Below are 17,995 nucleotides of genomic sequence, written 5' to 3'. Positions count from 1 at the left end.
ATTAATCTTTTATACCTAACTCGGTTCCTTGTAAAGAGACTAAATTAAAATCCAGGGATCATATGCAGACATAAATTCTATGACTTCCACCTCTGAAAAGAATTAACAGATGATACGTTAGAAGATCATGCCAGCCGTGCCATCAGCTCCTCGATACTCTACCTCTTCCCACTGCTGAATACTTTAAAAAGGAGAATCCTCCTGCACAGAAAGTCCATTGTTCCCTTTCACGGAGGCCACATCGGAACTATGGGTGCCACAGCTGTGCAGCTACAGTGCACCAGCTCTGTTGCCGGAGCACCATAACGCAGGCGCTTCCAGTTCCTATTGCAAGGGAAGGAATTCCCCCGTCACTGTCATCCAGTAATCCGCCTCCCTGAGGAGCGATAGCTAGGGTGATGGAAGTATCTTCTGTTGACCTATTTGCGTCTATACCAGCACTTAATGTCAGCGTAACTACAGTGCTCAGCAGAAGTTATGCAGCTATGCCGATCAACATTTGAAGTGTAGCTCACAGCTCAGGTTTCTATTTTGTCCCCAAGGTCATAAATCTTGAAAGTCATCCTTGACTTTGAATTTAAAAGGAAAGGAAAGATGTTTAAGGAAGAAAGAAGACTGCCTATCACTATCTCCATAACATCATGAAAATTTGACATTAGTTGACCCAGGCTCTTCTGAAAATATCATTCACATTTTACTTATCACCCATGCAAGTGCTTAAAATTCCCTTTTGTAGGGCTTTCCTAAAGCCCTACATTCTTTAAACTTCAAGAGGCCAAACGTATTGCAGCCAGACTATTCTCTCCCTACAGCCATATGACTTCTGCCACTTGCACTGCATCTACCACCCCCAAATCCATTTCAAATCACCCTCTGGGGCTTCCAAAACTCACCAGGACCGGTTCACTCTGACCTCATATCCACCTACTTCTCCCCCTTCCCTCCCCAGTCTCCTATTTCCATCTAAGACTCCTTTCTAATGTTTCTCTATGGATAGGGCTGCACTTTCTGGACCTCACTTTCCCTCTGAGCCATTCCCTCTTTTAGTACCTTCCTGATCGTTTTAGCCAAAGGTTGATTTTTAACTACACCTCACTCTTCTCTTACCACATTAGCACATGGTTCCTTTCTCTCCTTGCTGTAACTAGCCTGAAGTAGTACTTCTAGTATCTCTAATTGCTTTCACGTTTCAGCTCTTCTCTTTTTATCTGCTCCATCCTTTTAGCTCCCATTTTTCCTTTCTGCATGAATCCAAGTACTAAAGCATATGCAGCATTCTCTGTTCTAACACACTTTCTATTGTGTTCTGAGATATTTTATGTAGCATCTTTCATATGAAATAATCTGTTTTGTAAGATATATGTTAATTTTAATATAACCCATTTGCTGCTCTCAAAATAGGATTTTGTATTAAGAGCAGGCTGTAACATCAGTGAAGATCCTCTGTGATAGGTACATCTTTGGCAGGGATTCCTGGAAACAGAAACCCATCATGCAAAGACCCGTTATGCAGAGGCGGATGCACACAGCATGATGATACAACGCCATTCTTCACCTCTTGCCTCCCTGCTCTTTCCGCTCTTATATCATTGCTGTCAGCAGCTGCTGATTTTATATTTATTTGGAAAAATACATCGAATAATTTTTTAGCCAATAAATAAATGTCAGAGACCATTTAAATACAATATTGAGCAAAGCAGATGAGATCCCATTATAGGAACTATCAGGGCCAATTCTCACAGAAAACATTTTAGGAGATACAAGATATCTTCAGTGAGAACTATAGTCACATGTGGTCCTAGGAGGGCTTGCTAGCACAACAAATTTGGAAACTCTACTATTACACTGGGGAGGTGAGATAATTATACAGGATTTTGGTCACTTGTAGATGGGAACAGACAATATTAAACTCTAGTCCATTAGAAATAACATGCAAGTATAATATTAAACACAGTTTAGGGGTTCATAAATCAGACTCTTATGTGTTAATTCTAAACATAATAGACAGATCCAGGACTAGGGAAAGAGAAATAAATCCCATTCACATCAAACTCTGCCAGTTTAAGATAATACAAAGGGTTCTGGAATCTCATTTCCTCAGTGACTGAGCCTCTTTCAGAGCACAACTTCCTAATATTATACAGGAACCTACACATTTTTAGCATAAAAGACATTTTTAAAATGTTCAACTTGTCAGAAATGTAGGTTCTGTCTAGACTAGGAGACTCTATAATTATTAAAGATCTAGTTAAATAACATTATCAGAGGCAAAGGAGTGAAACTGGTACAACTGAGAAAAGGGATTTTTAGTTTAAAAACTGTTTAAAACTTTGTCTTATTTTTGTTCATAACTATTTCACTGCAATGACTACTTAACATTTTGAAAAAAAAAAAAAAGAAATCTTTGGTACAGATTCAACACCACAAACCCTCCAATGTAGGTGGAGAAATGAACAATATACATTCTCTGACCACCTTGTCTCCAATATAAGACATCCACCAAAATCAATGTAACCAGAGTTCACATTTCTGATATTTCTCAGTTAAAAAAAAAAACAAGCAGAAAATTTGTTTTTAAAAGGAAATACATACACCTTTCAGGTATTCGTCACATATAATAATAAAAAAAATCCCACAAGCACAATTAAAATTATAATTTTATATATATAAAACAATATGGAAAATCCCATCTAGTTTAATCAACACCCAGACCTTCATCTGCAGAGAAGTCCTAATCAAATGTTATTTAAGACTTTTTCAGTGAAAAAAAAGAACCGGCTTCTTCTAGCAATTAAAAAACTCTGTTGCATACACCACAGTCTTAGTCTGGTGGGAAAGAGGAACAGTTCACTAAGGCTCAATCAATTTAGGTTTTTCTGTCCCTTAGCAAATCTCTTTTTAATGATGAACAGGCTAAAAGAGTAAATATTTTACTCCTTGCCTGTGATGACAGATCTCTCATCTCGTTCAACTTGCTCTTAGCATGGCTTTAATCCTATGGATCATTCTATCCTACTTAGTCTTCTGGTTATAGGCTGCACAACTTATCTTTCCTTGTTTATATCCTAACTCTACAATCAATTCTTTTCTATTTCCGGTGAGGGCTTTAAAAGAGTTCCCGCTCCACTGCAAAATCCAGCCTAATGACAGATCTTTGAAGTAGAGGGGAAGGAGAATGGGTAATAGAACACCCATAGGAAGAAAGTATGTCGATGAACTCAAGTTACTTTACAAGTAACCAACCTCTCTTTCTTTGAGTAATTGTCCTTATGGGAGCTCCACTTCACCTAACTCCTGAGCAGTGCCCAAACTGAGAGGGTGGGTGCTGATGAGTTCTATCTAGTACAGATTGGACAACAGACATCCAAAAGGCTGCATCAGATCTGGAAGCATACCCTATGATGTAGTGCTGGGAAAAGGTGTGAACAGATGATCAGGTGGCAAATTTACAAATGTCTTTGAGAGGACATTCTTGAGCAAAGCAATAGAGGCAGACTAGGGTTATGATGGAATGGGCAGTCACCCTGGTGGAAGGATGCATATAAGAGAGTTCACAGTAGGATAAAATACATCCTAAGACCCATTTCGGTAGTCTTTGGGCAGAAATAGGGGGTCCCTTCATTCTGTCTGCAAAGGAGACAAAAAGTCTAGAAGAGGCTCTGAAGGGTCTAGTTCTTTCTAGATGGAAAGCTAGTGACCTCCTGACATCCAAAGTGTGTGGACTAGCATTTTATCTATAGTTGTGCAGTTTAGAAGATGGGTAATTGTATGTCCTGATTAATGTGGAAGTCTGAGGAGATATTGGGGAGAAAACGAGGATGTCCCACTTCGTCCCAATAAAAAACGGTGTAAGGTCAATCTGCTGTAAGGGCTAAGAATTTCCTTACTCTTCTAGCTGACATAATAGCTCTGTGAAAAGAGGATTTCAAAGATTAGTGCAGGAGAGAGCACTCTGCTAAGGGCTTGAAGGATGGTCTCATCAGTGCACTGAGATAAGATTAAGGTCCCAAACCGGAGTAGGCCAAATTGTGGAAAAATGTTGGCCAGTCCTTCAATGAATCTAGAGGTTGTAGGATATGCAAAAACAGAGAACACACAACAGGTAAGTTGGAGGCTGCAACAGGTGACCTGGATGGACTCAGTGACAAACCAAGGTCTTTAAACTTAACAGGTAGTCTAAAATGTGTGTTTAGTGGGAATCAGAGGGAGACAAACCATGCTGGATGCACCTGAACTGGAGTGGTTTCCATTTATGAAGATCTTCCTTGTGGATGGTTTCCTACTGTTCAACAACATATTCTGCACTTCAAATGAGCAATCCATTTCTATGCTCAACAATCATCCAGGAGCCAGGCCTTGAAAGGTAGTGTGGAAAGATTGGGGCAAATAGTTTTCCCTGATTCTTTAGTCAGCGAGTCTGGATATCTCCGTTACTGAAAAAGTGATAGGTGAATCAGATCTGGGAACCATACCTGTTCAGGCCAGGATGTCACTATCAGGATGATTTTCACTTTGCCTGCGTTTTATCATTTTTAGGACTTTGGGAAGCAACAGTGTGAGGGGATGGGCGGAATATGCATACAGTGGGGATCGTGGTCATGAACTAAGGAAAGCATCTCCTAGGCAATTGCAGCCATGTCCTCCCTTTGAGTAGATCTTGTGAAACATCTTGTTGAATGATGTTCCAAAGAAGTCTAACTCTGGGAAGCTCCCAGTGAAGAATATCTCCTATAGGGTCAGATTGCTCAGTTCCCACTTGTGCTCTTGGCAAAAATTTCTTGTTGGCTATGGTGTTCTGTAGACAAGGTACGTATGCGGCTGAGATGTTGATCTGGTTGGCTATGCACCAGTTTCCAAGTTTTACTTCTTCTGTGCACAAGGATAGGGATCTTGCTCCTCATTGGCAGTTGATGTAATACATTGTTGTTCTGTCATCCATCATGACCCTGACTGGATAATCTTTGATTATGGGTAGAAAATGGGTTGCATGCATACCAAACTGCTTTAAGCTCAAGAAGAATGATGTGAAAGGCAGATTCCTGAGGGGTCCACTTGCCCTGTACTGTAAGGTTTTCAAGGTTTTGAGGATGGATGAATGAAAAGAACCTCCCACACAAGTCTAGCAGGGATTCTTCCGCCAATCAAAAGGCTTGATGACTTTTTGGGGAATGGATACTCGTTTGTTTAGGCTGTGCTTTTTGCGCATACAGACAGTCCTGAAGGCATCAGGAACATAATCTGGCATGAGGCGTCATGAATGTGCAGCCTGCCATGTGACCCAACAAGTGCAGGTACGTTTTTGCTGATGTTTGAGGACGTAACTGAAGCCAGGTGATGAATCAATCTAATGGTAAGTAGGCCCTGAGTGTTCAGGAGTCCAGGGTGACTCCTATAAACTTGATACACTGGGTGGGTATCAAAGGGCTTTTGTGTGTTGAGTCTTAGTTCCAGTGTGTTGAACAGGACTAGAACCTTTCTGACTGCTGACTGTACCTCGTCGTAGGATTGGCCTTTGAGGAGCCAAGTTGTATAGGTAGGAAAAGACCACCACTCTCAATTCTCTTAGCTGGGCAGCCACCACTGGAAGAACCTTTGTGAAGACTCTCGGGGTAATCAAGAGGTCGAATGTAAGTACCTGATATTGATAATGTTCCTGGTCCAGAAAGTGTTTGAGAGAGGGATGCATTACAAAGTACTCATCCTGGAGGATGAGGGCCTCTAACACATCCTCTGGATTTAGAGACGGTATAATTGCTGCTAAGGTTACCATCTGCAGTGTCTGAGTCTGAATAAATGTGTTCAATATCAGTCTCCATTTCCCTTTCTTCTTGGGAATGAGGATGTATCTGGAGTAGAATACTCTCCCTATGTATGGAGAGGGAATTGATTCAACCACCCCCAGTTCTAGAAAGGATTTCACTTCCTGTCTTCGGAGACGTTGGTGAAATGGGCCCTATAGAGGGACAGGGAGGGTGGGTGGTGGGGAGGGATAGAGCTGAAGTGAATGGTGTACTCTGATGTCCAATTTCAGAGTAGCAGCCATGTTAGTCTGTATCCGCAAAAAGAAAAGGAGTACTTGTGGCACCTTAGAGACTAACAAATTTATTTGAGCATAAACTTTCGTGAGCTACAGCTCACTTCATCAGATGCATGCAGTGGAAAATACAGTGGGGAGATTTATATACACAGAGAACATGAAACAATGGGTGTTACCATACACACTGTAACAAGAGTGATCAGGTAAGGTGAGCTATTACCAGCAGGAGGGAAAAAACCTTTTGTAGTGATAATCAAGGTGGGCCATTTCCAGCAGTTGACAAGAACGTGTGAGGAACAGTGGGGAGAGGGGGGAATAAACATGGGGAAATAGTTTTACTTTGTGTAATGACACATGCACTCCCAGTCTTTATTCAAGCCTAAGTTAATTGTATCCAGTTTGCAAATTAATTCCAATTCAGCAGTCTCTCGTTGGAGTCTGTTAGTTTGCCATAAGTACTCCTGTTCTTTTTTCTGATGTCCAATGTGATTTGTTCCATTGAATGTTTGAAATGCAAACGATAATCCCCCATAAGGTGGGAAGTGGGAAATAGAGGAGTGGTACAGTGCAAGATCCAGATGGCAGAGTGATCGTGGTTCTCGTCAATATATCCAAATGGTCACCTGGTGGAGACTGGTGGCCAGGTGACCTGAGAGATGGAGGTTGATGGTCTTTTCATTTGAAACTTTGGCCTTTTCTTAGACAGTTTTCCAGCTTTGTTATATGTTTGAAACTGGACTGGGGGGAGGTGGGGGATGGACCTTTGGGCGGTTTGTGATCTGCTGTAACCTTTTTTGGTTGCAGGAGTGTAGATTTCGAAGGATTGCAGAGTCATTCTGGAGACTTAAGGAGTGGAAGGATTCATCCAGGTTGCTGCTGAAGAGTTTGGGGCCCTCAAAAGGAAAATTCTCCAATGTGTTCTGGATCTCCCTTGGGATACCAGAGGACTAAAACCAGGACACACGGCACATTATTATGACTGTTGCCATAGAATAGGATGCTGTGTCGCTCCGTCTAAAGATTCCTGTAATGAGGCCATGGCCACTAGTTGCCCTTCAGTGAGGAGTGCATGGAACTGGCCTCTTTGTTCTTGTAGGAGATATTCAATAAAATGAGTGAATTTACTGTAGTTTGTGTAGTTGTATTTAGTACTCAGGGTGTGGTAATTTGCTTCCCTGAATCCTAAGCAGACAGAGAGTAACTTTTAGGCCCCAAAAGGTCCAGCCATTTATGCTCTTCATTGTGTAGTTTGGGTCTGGAATGGTGCTGATTGTTTTCTTTATTTACAGCATCAACCATTAAGGAATTTGAGACAAGATGGGTGAATAGTTATTCTGCACCCTTGGAGGATACCTAATATTTCTTGTCTGCTCTTTTGAAAGTGCATGGGACAACGGCTGGTGACTGTCATACTGTTTTCACTGGCTCTAGCAGGGCATCATCATGGGGAGTCAAGTTGTGGGAGGGTCTCTATGAGGAGCAGCTTAAGTCTGTCTTCGCTCAGCTTCCTGGATCTACTCCCAAATCCTATGCAGAGCTTGAAACCTTGAAGGGATGTGTCTCCCCAGACAGCAGAGACTGCTTGAATGACCACTGGTGAAGGGAAAAGACTTTCTACAGGTATGACAGGATTTAAAACTCAGGGCTTGGGGCGTACCCATCAAGAAGAAAGGAACAGAAGGCTACAACCAACAGAGAGGCCCTATGGGTGGGGGACCACAAAAAGAAGGGAGGAGCCTCCTCCCCCAAAAAATCCACACGAAAATTGTGGAAGGAAAGTTAAAAATTAAAAAAAAAAAAAAAAAAGATAATAAAGATGAAAAACTTAAGAATAATGCACGGAAGGTAGCTAGGACTAGGGGTAAGCTATCCCAGACACTGCAGAGCAGTCGAGAAGGAATTGGAATGGTGGCAGGTCCGCCCTGCCTTGCATGCCCTCTGATCAGAGCACAATGGCATACTGAGTATGCAGGAGGAGACCATGCAGACACTGCTACCCAAAATCTCCGATCAGGAGCTGTGGAGCTCTATACCTCAAAGCAGCCCCCTGGGACTCTCATATTCACCCATCATATAGCTTTGATATATTTCATATAAAGTGTGCCATGTAAGTTATCATATGAAAGGTAATGATCTGATGAAACCAGTTGTTCTGTCCAAATATGTATATGCTCAGTGTGTATGAAGTTATGAAATTTTGCTGTATGGTTGTTGCTGAAATATGTTGTAAGTTTGAGAGTCTCTACTGGTAGATGGTGATCCACTCTCAGGAGGGTGTTAAGCAACCATTAATCAGCAGGGAAGTTATAAACAAGGGATTTACTGTAATGTAACAGGGCTGCCCAAGCATCACACAATGGGGGATTGCTCAACCCTGTGACTCAGCAAAGCCCACCAGGAAATGTCTGAGCTAGTGTTTTCCAGGTACATGGACTGAGGATACAAAACAGCGGACAGTGGCATCATGCCTTGGCCTTTCTCCTTCCCCATCTATGCTGGAAGCAACAAGAATGCTGCGAAGACAAAGACTTGAACTGAGGAGACTGGTTCCAGGCTTAAAAGGGGTAAATCTGTGTATTAAGAACTGTAACATCCATTGGGGTGAGAAAATTGCTTGATCCAAATACAACCTAGTCTAACAGGGTTTAAGATTTAGACTGTATGCTTACTTTTTTCTTTTGGTAACTATCTCTGACCTTTAGTGCCTGCTACTTATAAATCACTTAAACTCTATCTTTCTGTAGAGTTTTATATTTTATATTTATTTATTTATTTTTTATATTTGTGTGTGTGTGTGTGTTTTATATTTTACTTAAAACAGCGTGGTTTGGTTGAAGTGCTTGGGAAATCTCAAGCCAGGTACAAAGGCTGGTGCATGTCCTCTCTACATCTACATTCCTACCCATTACAGTAAACTTACACTGGTCAGGTTTCTGGCCAGGGCGAGATGGTATAGCTCTGGGATACAAGGCTGGGAAGCTGTGGGGAATGGGCTGGTGTCTTTCTCTGTCAGATTCGTGAGTGGCTTTGGGAGCATTCATGCAATCTCGCTGGGTGCGGGGCTCCACATGCTGTTGTGTTGAGTGACAGCAGCACCTGGAGGGGGGTTTCTGCCTCTCACTAACAAAGCATTGAGAGAGAGCCCAGGCTGGAGAGGTAAGGGGGCGCAGAGCTACCACAGTGCAAGGTTGTACCACAGGGATCCCACCATAGGGGAACATGCACATCTGAAGTGGAGCACCCAGAAGGACAATTATTCGAATAACTCTCTTTTCACGTTTACAGTCTCAGTTAGAGCTGGAGCTGGCCGTAAACTCTGCTTTGGTTCATGGCTGAAGTCAGAAGGCAGGGACTGACCTTCCAGACAAAACTCCTCCCAGCTTCCTGAGAAGCGTAAACACAGTTGCTGAGAAAATAAAAAGTTATGTACTTGTTCACCAGCTGCTTCTGTTACAATTCTGTTGAGACTCAGTCCCTTTTGGAACCACGTATGAAAAGCTTTTTCCTTTTAAAGGTTGAATTTTTTTCCCCTTAAAGTCTGGGCTGCAAAAACATTCAGCTTCAAAATGGTCCCAGGGATATAGAATTTCACTGAGGCTGCTCTTTTTATTTATTTCGTCTCTCACTACTGCTCAGTCATACAGGTCGTTGGAGGCCAAAGTGAATGGAGAGCTGTTGGCATATGCTTTCGGTCCAAACAGTAATAATGGGAAGAAACAGCTCACCTACAACACAGAATAGAGAGATCTACCCATCTTTACCAGGGATATACCTCTAAAGAATTTTGAAAATTTTTGTTAACTAAGATTCTATTTATGTTTGGCTGTGTGTGAGTACAAATATGCAGTGCTGAATTTTACAATGGCAATTCAAAGTGATGATCTATTATGGCTAAACATTTCTGGCACAATCTATATATCCTTCAAAGCCGATTTTTATAACATTATTCTAGATATGGGTTTTCATAAATTCTTGAAATGGAAAAAAAGGAATTCCCTTTTAAGTGATTACTTTTTATATCTGGAGGACAAAAGTAGTTTTGACATGCTGATATGAGTGAAAGTATGATCTGAACAAACATTCTTTTTTCTCATGTGTCTGTATAAAAACAAGTTAAAAGCTATTGTTTTTTCTCCTCCTATCACTTCCATCAGGACTATGATTTAGTCTGTCATTCTAAGCATATTTATTTACTCTGTTCTAGACACTACACAGCTCTCCAGGAATCGTATACTCTACTGACATGTTAAAAAGTTAAATATAAATTATAAAACAAAACAGGAATTCAGTTGAAGAATTCAACCCATTTGCCACTCTGCAGAAACTGCTCCTTGCAGAGTCCTGGCAGGCTGTCAAGCACAGCTCTTTGAAAATGCAAACAAACAGCAAAATACAGATTCAATGCCCAGGATATTTCTGAGCACCTGTTCTTTACTTGAAATAATAAAATGTATATAAATACACACACACACACACACAGTGCCACACAAAACATGTAGCCTTTGTAAAGCCTTTTTATGCTGTACTGTACAGTTTAACATGCTGAAGATATGTTCACAGGCAACTACTGATTAACAGCCTGACAAAGCATCTCCTGCCCACCAACCCGTTTCTGTTTCTATAAGGAGGGGAAAAAAGCAGAACTTACACTGTACTATGTGTGAGATTAAGAGTGCAGCACTGGTGTCATTACATGTTAGCCTGCCTTCTACCAGGTCTTGCTTCACTTGCAATGCAAACAGGTACCTGCAAACACAAAAGTGAAGAAAGTCACATACAAAGCGCTAAGGAAAAAAGCAGTAACATGATGATTCATAATCTGGCAATAGGTACCTTTTGCCTGTTGGAATCTATACAAGTGATCTGAATTTCTTGAGTTTTAGAGACTGAATAAAGCATAACAATAACGTGTTAGTCTTTAGAGTTTTCCATAGCAGCTGCTTTTCACAGTCAAGACAGCCTAAATGTCTATACAAAGTAATGAGCACGGGAACTGAAATGACAGCATAGACAAAACATGGTCGCCATTATGTGCTCAGCAACAGTTTAACAAGCAGCCCTAGACATTGGAGCCTACTTTGTCAAGAAAGAATGCTGGATAAGGCGCTGGAGTGGAGTTATCTCCTACTGTTTGTAAGGTGCCAATGGAACTTCCAATCAGGCAGCTACCAGAGAATGATCTCACTGCATAGTAAGTGGTGGCAGCTGCTGTCTGGCGTGTAGGAAAAGGCGTGTGGCCCATTCAGGGGATAGATAGATGGCTGAGTGTGAGAGTGACTTGCTGTGGGAGAGGGGAGACTACATTGGTGCAGGAAAAGCCTTCTTTTACCTGGACCAGGTGGAGCAGCAGGAACAGCAGCACAGCAAACTTTGCTCTCTCAGAGTCATGGCACCACATGGTAGTAGACTGGTGAGAACCGGGAAGGGGGGGGAGGAGGAAGAGGGAGCCTCCCCCTTCCAGCCAGCAGGGCTGGAAGCAGGCATTTTGTGGGAGAAGGAGAAGGGGAGGGTGTTTCAAACTCATCAGTTCAGGGCTGTGGCAGACCAGTAAGAAAGGGATGGGGACCCCTCTTGCAGCTGGCCATAGCAGGTGTGTTAGAGCAGATGGGGGAGGGAGGTCCAAACTCAGCTCAGAGGGGATGGAGTGGGGCTCGAGGGGTCCTGTGAAGCCAGGGCTGGGATTCTCACCACATGGGCAAGAGGTTGAACCCAGGACCGGAGTGAGCAGATCCCAGGCTAGTCTATCAGTCTACCAAATGGATTCCCCTCTATTGGGAAGTATTGGGCAGCCTGGGGAAGTAAACACTCCCAGTGGTGAACTAGAGGCATTCCCAGGTGGGGGAGCCAACAGCGAATTGACTGGGAAGCTGCTTCCAAAGTTGTGTCCACAGCACCACAAGGTTTAGTAGTGGGTCACCCGGAGCCAGGACATTTGAATGAACAGATTTCAGTACAGGACAGCAACACGACTGGCCAGGGGGTGTGTGACCAGCACCAGGTGGAGGCTGTAGGGGAAGGTTGTGAAAGTGAATCCCTTCCATCCAATGCTGCAATGGGTGTCTGTTGGGGGGACCTCTGTGGGGTTCAGGGAACTTTGCTCCTTTTACTCTAGGGGAACCTAAGTGGAGGAGCAGAAGGTGGTCACCTCCCCTACCAGAAGGCAGCAGCCACCGAACTTAGAGAGGCAGCAGAACTAGCAAATAGGCCACGGCGGGGATCTGCTGTCCTAAAGTTTTGTCTGGGATGTCTGGGTTACACACACCTTCTACAGAAGCCAATGGCATTACACAACTGTTGCAAGCCAACCTTTAGTTGTTGCAGGAGCTGGGTGCCTCAATGGGCAGGTGTGTGTGTGGGGGGGGGATCTGGAAGTGGTAACAATGGAAACTCAGCATGGGCTTGAGCGTGGGAGGCAGGCAACAGGCAGACATGGCAGAGTCCTTACGAGGGGGTGATTTATAAGCACCCTGCAACTCACTTACTGATAGGGAACGTGAATTCACAGGACAGAACTGCTGCCCCAGGGCCAGCTAGGGGGCTACAGGGCACTGAGGGTGCTCCGATGGTCAGTCATGAGTGTGGGTATGCTGGGGTGGCTGACAATGGGAGTTCACCTTCTCAGTAATACTAAAAGATAAAATTTTGAGAGAGGTGAATATGCAGACATGTCATCACTGTTGCTCAGGGAGGTGCTGACAGACAGTAAGCCAGGGCAGAGCAAGCAGGGCCATGAGATAGCCAACTGGTCATGGGTGGTTAGAGCTGGGGAAAATTGGGAAGCCGCCTTCCTGATCTACGCTGGAGTTCCTGCAGAGGCCTATCCAGACAGAAGCCCAGCATTGTTCAAATAGATGCATATAATCAGGCGGGCATAGAACACGTTTGGGGGCATGGCTTGGTTTCACTATGATGAACTGTTTAGATTGAACGTTGCAACACAAACTGGGATCTGATGGGACATACCGCATTATACACCGTGGTATATGAAGACACTATGAAGGCCTGGTTTCCACACTAACAATGGCCTGTTCATTCTGCAGCAAGCCTGCCAGAGGCCTGAGGCTCATAATCACATCTGCTAGGCATTTAATGAAAGCAGTCGTTTTCATCGCATCTGCAAATTCAGGCATGTGAAATGCACTTTGGGGCCCATACAGCCCGCAATTGCCACAACAATGTGGGAGGCAAGTCCTGTGCCGCTCACAGACCCCTGGGGTCAGGAGCAGGATATGGAGCCCAGCACAGAGAAAGGGTGTGGGGGGGGTCTTAAAATAGGGAGTTGGACAAAAATACCACCTCCAGATAAACTGGAGGTGTTAAGGTGCTCTATTGAGATTACCCTAATAAGATGGATGGAGCATATTATTGAATGAGTTTATTGCAGTGTTTAGTATCCCCTTTATGGGGTAAAGAAGTCATGTAATGTCAAAAAAATTTAAGTCCTTAGTGGGAGTGGGTTATATTGTAAAGAAAAAGATTATGCAAGAATTAAAGGAGAATAGGCAGGTCCATTCGATCATCTACTTATATAGAACTTGCGTGTTTCTCCCTTAGGCTTGGTGCCAAAGAAAGCTCTGGGTGATTATCACTTAATTCATCACCTGTCATATGCATGGGGTAGCTCAATTAATGATGGAACAGACCCAGTCTTGTGTTCTGTTGGCTATTCCTCTGTTGATGAGGCTGTGCACATGGTTAGGTCTTATGGCCTGGGGCGCTGATGACCAAGTGTGATATCAAGTCTGATTTTCCACCGCTGCAACCTTCTGACTTGAACTTTTTGGATTTCTCTTTCAAAAGACAATTCTATTTTGAGAAAGCTGTGCCCAAGGGATGTGCAATATCCTGTTTGGCATTTGAAAAATTTAGTACAGTGCTACCATGGGCAGTGATGCAGGAAGCAGATTTACAGCAGGAGTACATTACTTTTGTTTGTAGGCACGGTGAATTCAGATGAGTGTATTAGCCTGATGGACAGGCTCTGCCTAAAAAATTGGGGGTACCCCTAGAGAAGTTAAAAACAGAGGGTCATTCGCTACACTGACCTACCTGGGGATTGAACTAGACACTCTGGTGGGTATATGACTCGCCCCGCAGGATAAGCTTTAGGAGCTACTAGGGGCTTGATTAGGAGAAGCAGAACAGCCAGCCAGGTTACACTACTCCATGAGATACAATCTATTATTGGGCATCTTCACTTTGCCTGGCAGGTGGTGTCTCGGGGCAGGCATACTGTGCCTGGCCTGCAGCGGTCACCACAGGCATAGCCAGACCTCACCATTTTATAAGATTTACTGGAGAGACGAAGGCAGACCTGGGGACGTGGAGATGTTGGAACAGTTTCATTTTAACGGAGTGTCTGTAGAGGGAGGTTCAAGGCTGTTCAAGGCTGATTTACAGATCTACTCGGATGCTTCGGGAGGTACAGGTTTTGGGGTATTTTACCCAGGCAGGTGGTGCGCCCAGCAATGCCCCTCTGCCTGGATACAAAAAGGGGTAGTGCAGAATAAAACATTTCTGGAATTCCCCCCCCCCCCCATTTTGGTTGCAATGGTCATTTGGGGAAGGAGTTTGCTAATAAAAAGGATGTGGTTCACCTCAGAGAAAATAATCTGGGAACATGTAAAGGGGTGGACATAATGACTGGAGCTAAGCAGGATTTGGGGCAGATCCTGGAACTTTTCCCAGGAATAAAAATTATTTGGTCAGACTCGTTGCAACATAGAGTGTGGCAGGGAACTGTGAAGCCCCCTTAGGTCAGCAAGGCTAGGAAGTATGTGAATAGGGAGGTAATCAAATTCATATGTTGCATAGGGGGGTTAATAATTTCTCATCCAGACATAGCATATGGGGCACCAGAATTATTCAGGGACGATGGGATTCTATTGTCAGACTTGGGAGCTGACACGTTTTTGGCTGATATTAAAAGGGGCATTAGAAGATTTCTGGGAACCCAGCTAGGTGTGCGGGGGGAGGGCGCCAAGCTAATTGCTGGCAGCTCTTTGTGGCAGATGTCCAGCGTAGATACTCTGTAGATAAGGGATACGGTGATCAGATAAAATAGATTGGGAAAGCATAAAGGACGTATCCTTTAAAGGAGAGGAAACGGGGGGGGGGGGGTTTGCGACTCCTATGATGAGTATGGCAGGAAGCCAACCCCCCTCTTTTATAGCCCCCTTAATCCTCATTCAAGTGTGGGGTTGGTGAGATCCCAGCAGCGGGTTGGCTGGGGACCAGGATGGGTGCAGGGGGAGGTCTGACAGCAGCTTCCCCTCATGCATATGTAAATGAGTATGGACTTACCCGCACTGAGCGCTTTTATCCACCAGGGACTCCCTGACATTTAGGAATAAAGTTGTGGTCTACTTAAACCACATCCAGTGTCTCCTGTCCTCCTCCCTCCTAGCCGGATAATGAGGAGTGAGGCCTTGATTAAACATCTCTATCTAGCTATGGTATCTGATCACCTCGCAATCTTAAATGTTGTTATCCTCACAACACCTCTGCAAGTTAGGGAAGCATTATTATCCCCATTTACAGAAAGGGAAGTGAGGCACAGAGAGACTTAGTGTCTTGCCCAAGGTCACAAAGGAAGTCCTTGGCAGAGCAGGAAACTGAATCAGGGTCTCTTAAGTCCCAGGACAACACCCTGACTGGACAATCCCTCCTCTCACGGATCTCCTCTGAAGGATGCATATATAACAATTTCATCCATTCAAAAGCACAACAGAGCAACTGTGTAATACTGCCACACAATAAGATAAAAAGTCAATACAGTTAGCAGATGTGATCCTGTCAGACCTCCAGGCATGGAAAGCTCACAGATTTCCATTAGAGTTCTGAACATAGAACGCTTGCAGAATCAGGCTCAGATATTGCCGATTTTTTTCTTCATTATGCATCTCTTTGCTTTAGTGGGTATAAACCAGATTCTTATGGACACATTTTCAAAGCAACAAACAGGGATACAGAGTTAGCCACAGGACTAGTATTAACACCAGAGACTCCTGCATCAAAATCCCCACAAAATGTTTAGAAAATCAATACTTTTAAATCTTTTATAATGCAATTATTTGTACTTTCTTTTTAAAAAATTAAAAAACATTTTAATTTACATTCCTTGCTTCTCTGATCACTAGTCAAACAGCAAATATGATCAAGAACATTTCACTTAAAATCTCTATTTCTTGTCTCCATAAGTTTCAAAATAGTTCTCTGAAGATTTCATATCATCACCACCAGCTGTTAAGTGCCACCAACACACTCGATACTGTTCAAGACACTAGTAAAAATCAATGTCTGCCCCGAGGAGCTTTCAATCTACAAGACAATTGCAGATAAACAAGATACACTGGGACACGCAGAGCAATTTGACTTCATAAGAACGGACATACTAGGTCAGACCAAAGGTCTACCTATCCCAGTATCCTGTCTTCTGACAGTGGCCAATGCCAGACACCTCAGAGGGAATGAACAGAACAGGTAATTATCAAGTGATCCACCCTGTCGCCCATTCCCAGTTTCTGGCAAACAGAGGCTAGGGACACCATCCCTGTCCATCCAACGGACCTGTCCTCCATGAACTTATCTAGTTTTGTTTTTTTTTAATTGTGTTATAGTCTTGGCCTTCACTACATCTTCTGGCAAGGAGTTCTACAGGTTGACTGTGTGTTGTGTGAAAAAATACTTCCTTTCGTTTGTTTTAAACCTGTTGCCTATTACTTTCATTTGGTGACCCCTAGTCAACAGTGAATTTGCTATCACATCTGCTTCAGTACACCTAGTAAGCACAAATGTGCTGAGACACATGCTGTGACAGCTTTAACTCATGTTTTTAAGGTGCTATGATAATTCATTTGTTTCTACAAGCACATTGCAGTGAGCATTCTAGTTAAAATTACAAAACATTTTTACAAACCCAGTGAGTTTTTAATTTCAGTTTTCCATAGCTTTCTAAGAGATTTTTCCTTAGAAGACTATGCTTCTTGTCAGCCTGAAAGTCATTTTTTTAAACTTAAAGAAAAAACATGAAGAGAATTTGCTTAATTTAAATTTGAAAAATATAAAAACACATTTTCCGCATTTCAAGCAATTTTTGGACAAATAACTGATTTTTTGGATTGTTTCCAAAAAACTGCAAAAAACTTGGTTTGACTCAAATTGAAACCGATGAATCACTTTGCAAATCAAAAAAAGAAAGAAAAAAAAGTCATTTTAGGTCAAACTAAATGTTTAGTTTCCAGGCCATTTTTAAAATAAAATCAAAGGAAATGAAGGGTAAGATTCACAAAATGGCCAAAGAGAAGAAGGTAGAGATGCCATCCTCTAATAACTTGTAATCCAGCCGTTAAGGCATTCACCTGTATTCAATTTCCCCCTCTGCCTAATGCGGAGAAGAGATTTGAATTTGGATCTCCCACTTTCCAGGAGAGTACCCTAATAACTGGGCCATAGAGTATTCTGAGGCAGGTCTCTCAATCTCTCCTGTTGCAGCTGTTCTACTATGTATAATTAAATACTTGTATAAGGGACTTGAATTCGGGTCTTCCACTTCCCAGGGGAGTGTCCTAGCCACCAGGTTAAAGAGTCACTCTCACACTCTCTGTGTGACCCAATGACTATTCAAGTATTTTATACAATATGGAACAGCTTCAGCAGGAGAGACTGAGAGAACCATGCCCCAGAGTATCTGAGAGCCCAGCAGTCAGGGCACTCATGCAGTGTGGGAGATCCATGTTCAAATTCCTTCACCAGACCAGGCAGATGGGGGAATTGCCCTAACCACTAGAATATAGGTTATACAGTAGAGTGGTGCACTAAATCCAGGTTTCTCACATCACAGTGTGCCCTAACTACTGAGCTAAAGATAATAAAGGAAGGCACCACCACTCATTTTGTGAATTGCATCTAAGTGATGGGAGGGAAAAAATTGTCCAAAACTATTCAAATTTGTGAGTA

General features: G+C 43.1%; 1 protein-coding gene across 6 annotated transcripts in view; it reads right to left on the bottom strand.

Annotated features, from left to right (window-relative positions):
* Positions 1-17,995, bottom strand: part of FARP1 (FERM, ARH/RhoGEF and pleckstrin domain protein 1) — a 334,762-nt gene that overhangs the window by 94,137 nt on the left and 222,630 nt on the right. For all 6 annotated transcript variants that reach the window (XM_084651196.1, XM_084651194.1, XM_084651195.1 and 3 more), the window contains exon 6: positions 10,686-10,783. In XM_084651196.1, the coding sequence (XP_084507322.1) occupies positions 10,686-10,783 (98 nt within the window). The remainder of the gene's footprint in view (positions 1-10,685; positions 10,784-17,995) is intronic.

The sequence above is a fragment of the Lepidochelys olivacea genome (genome assembly GCF_965140295.1).
Source record: "Lepidochelys olivacea isolate rLepOli2 genome assembly, chromosome: 1".
Lineage (NCBI taxonomy): Eukaryota > Metazoa > Chordata > Testudines > Cheloniidae > Lepidochelys > Lepidochelys olivacea.
This window is presented reverse-complemented; position numbering and strand designations above follow the sequence as displayed.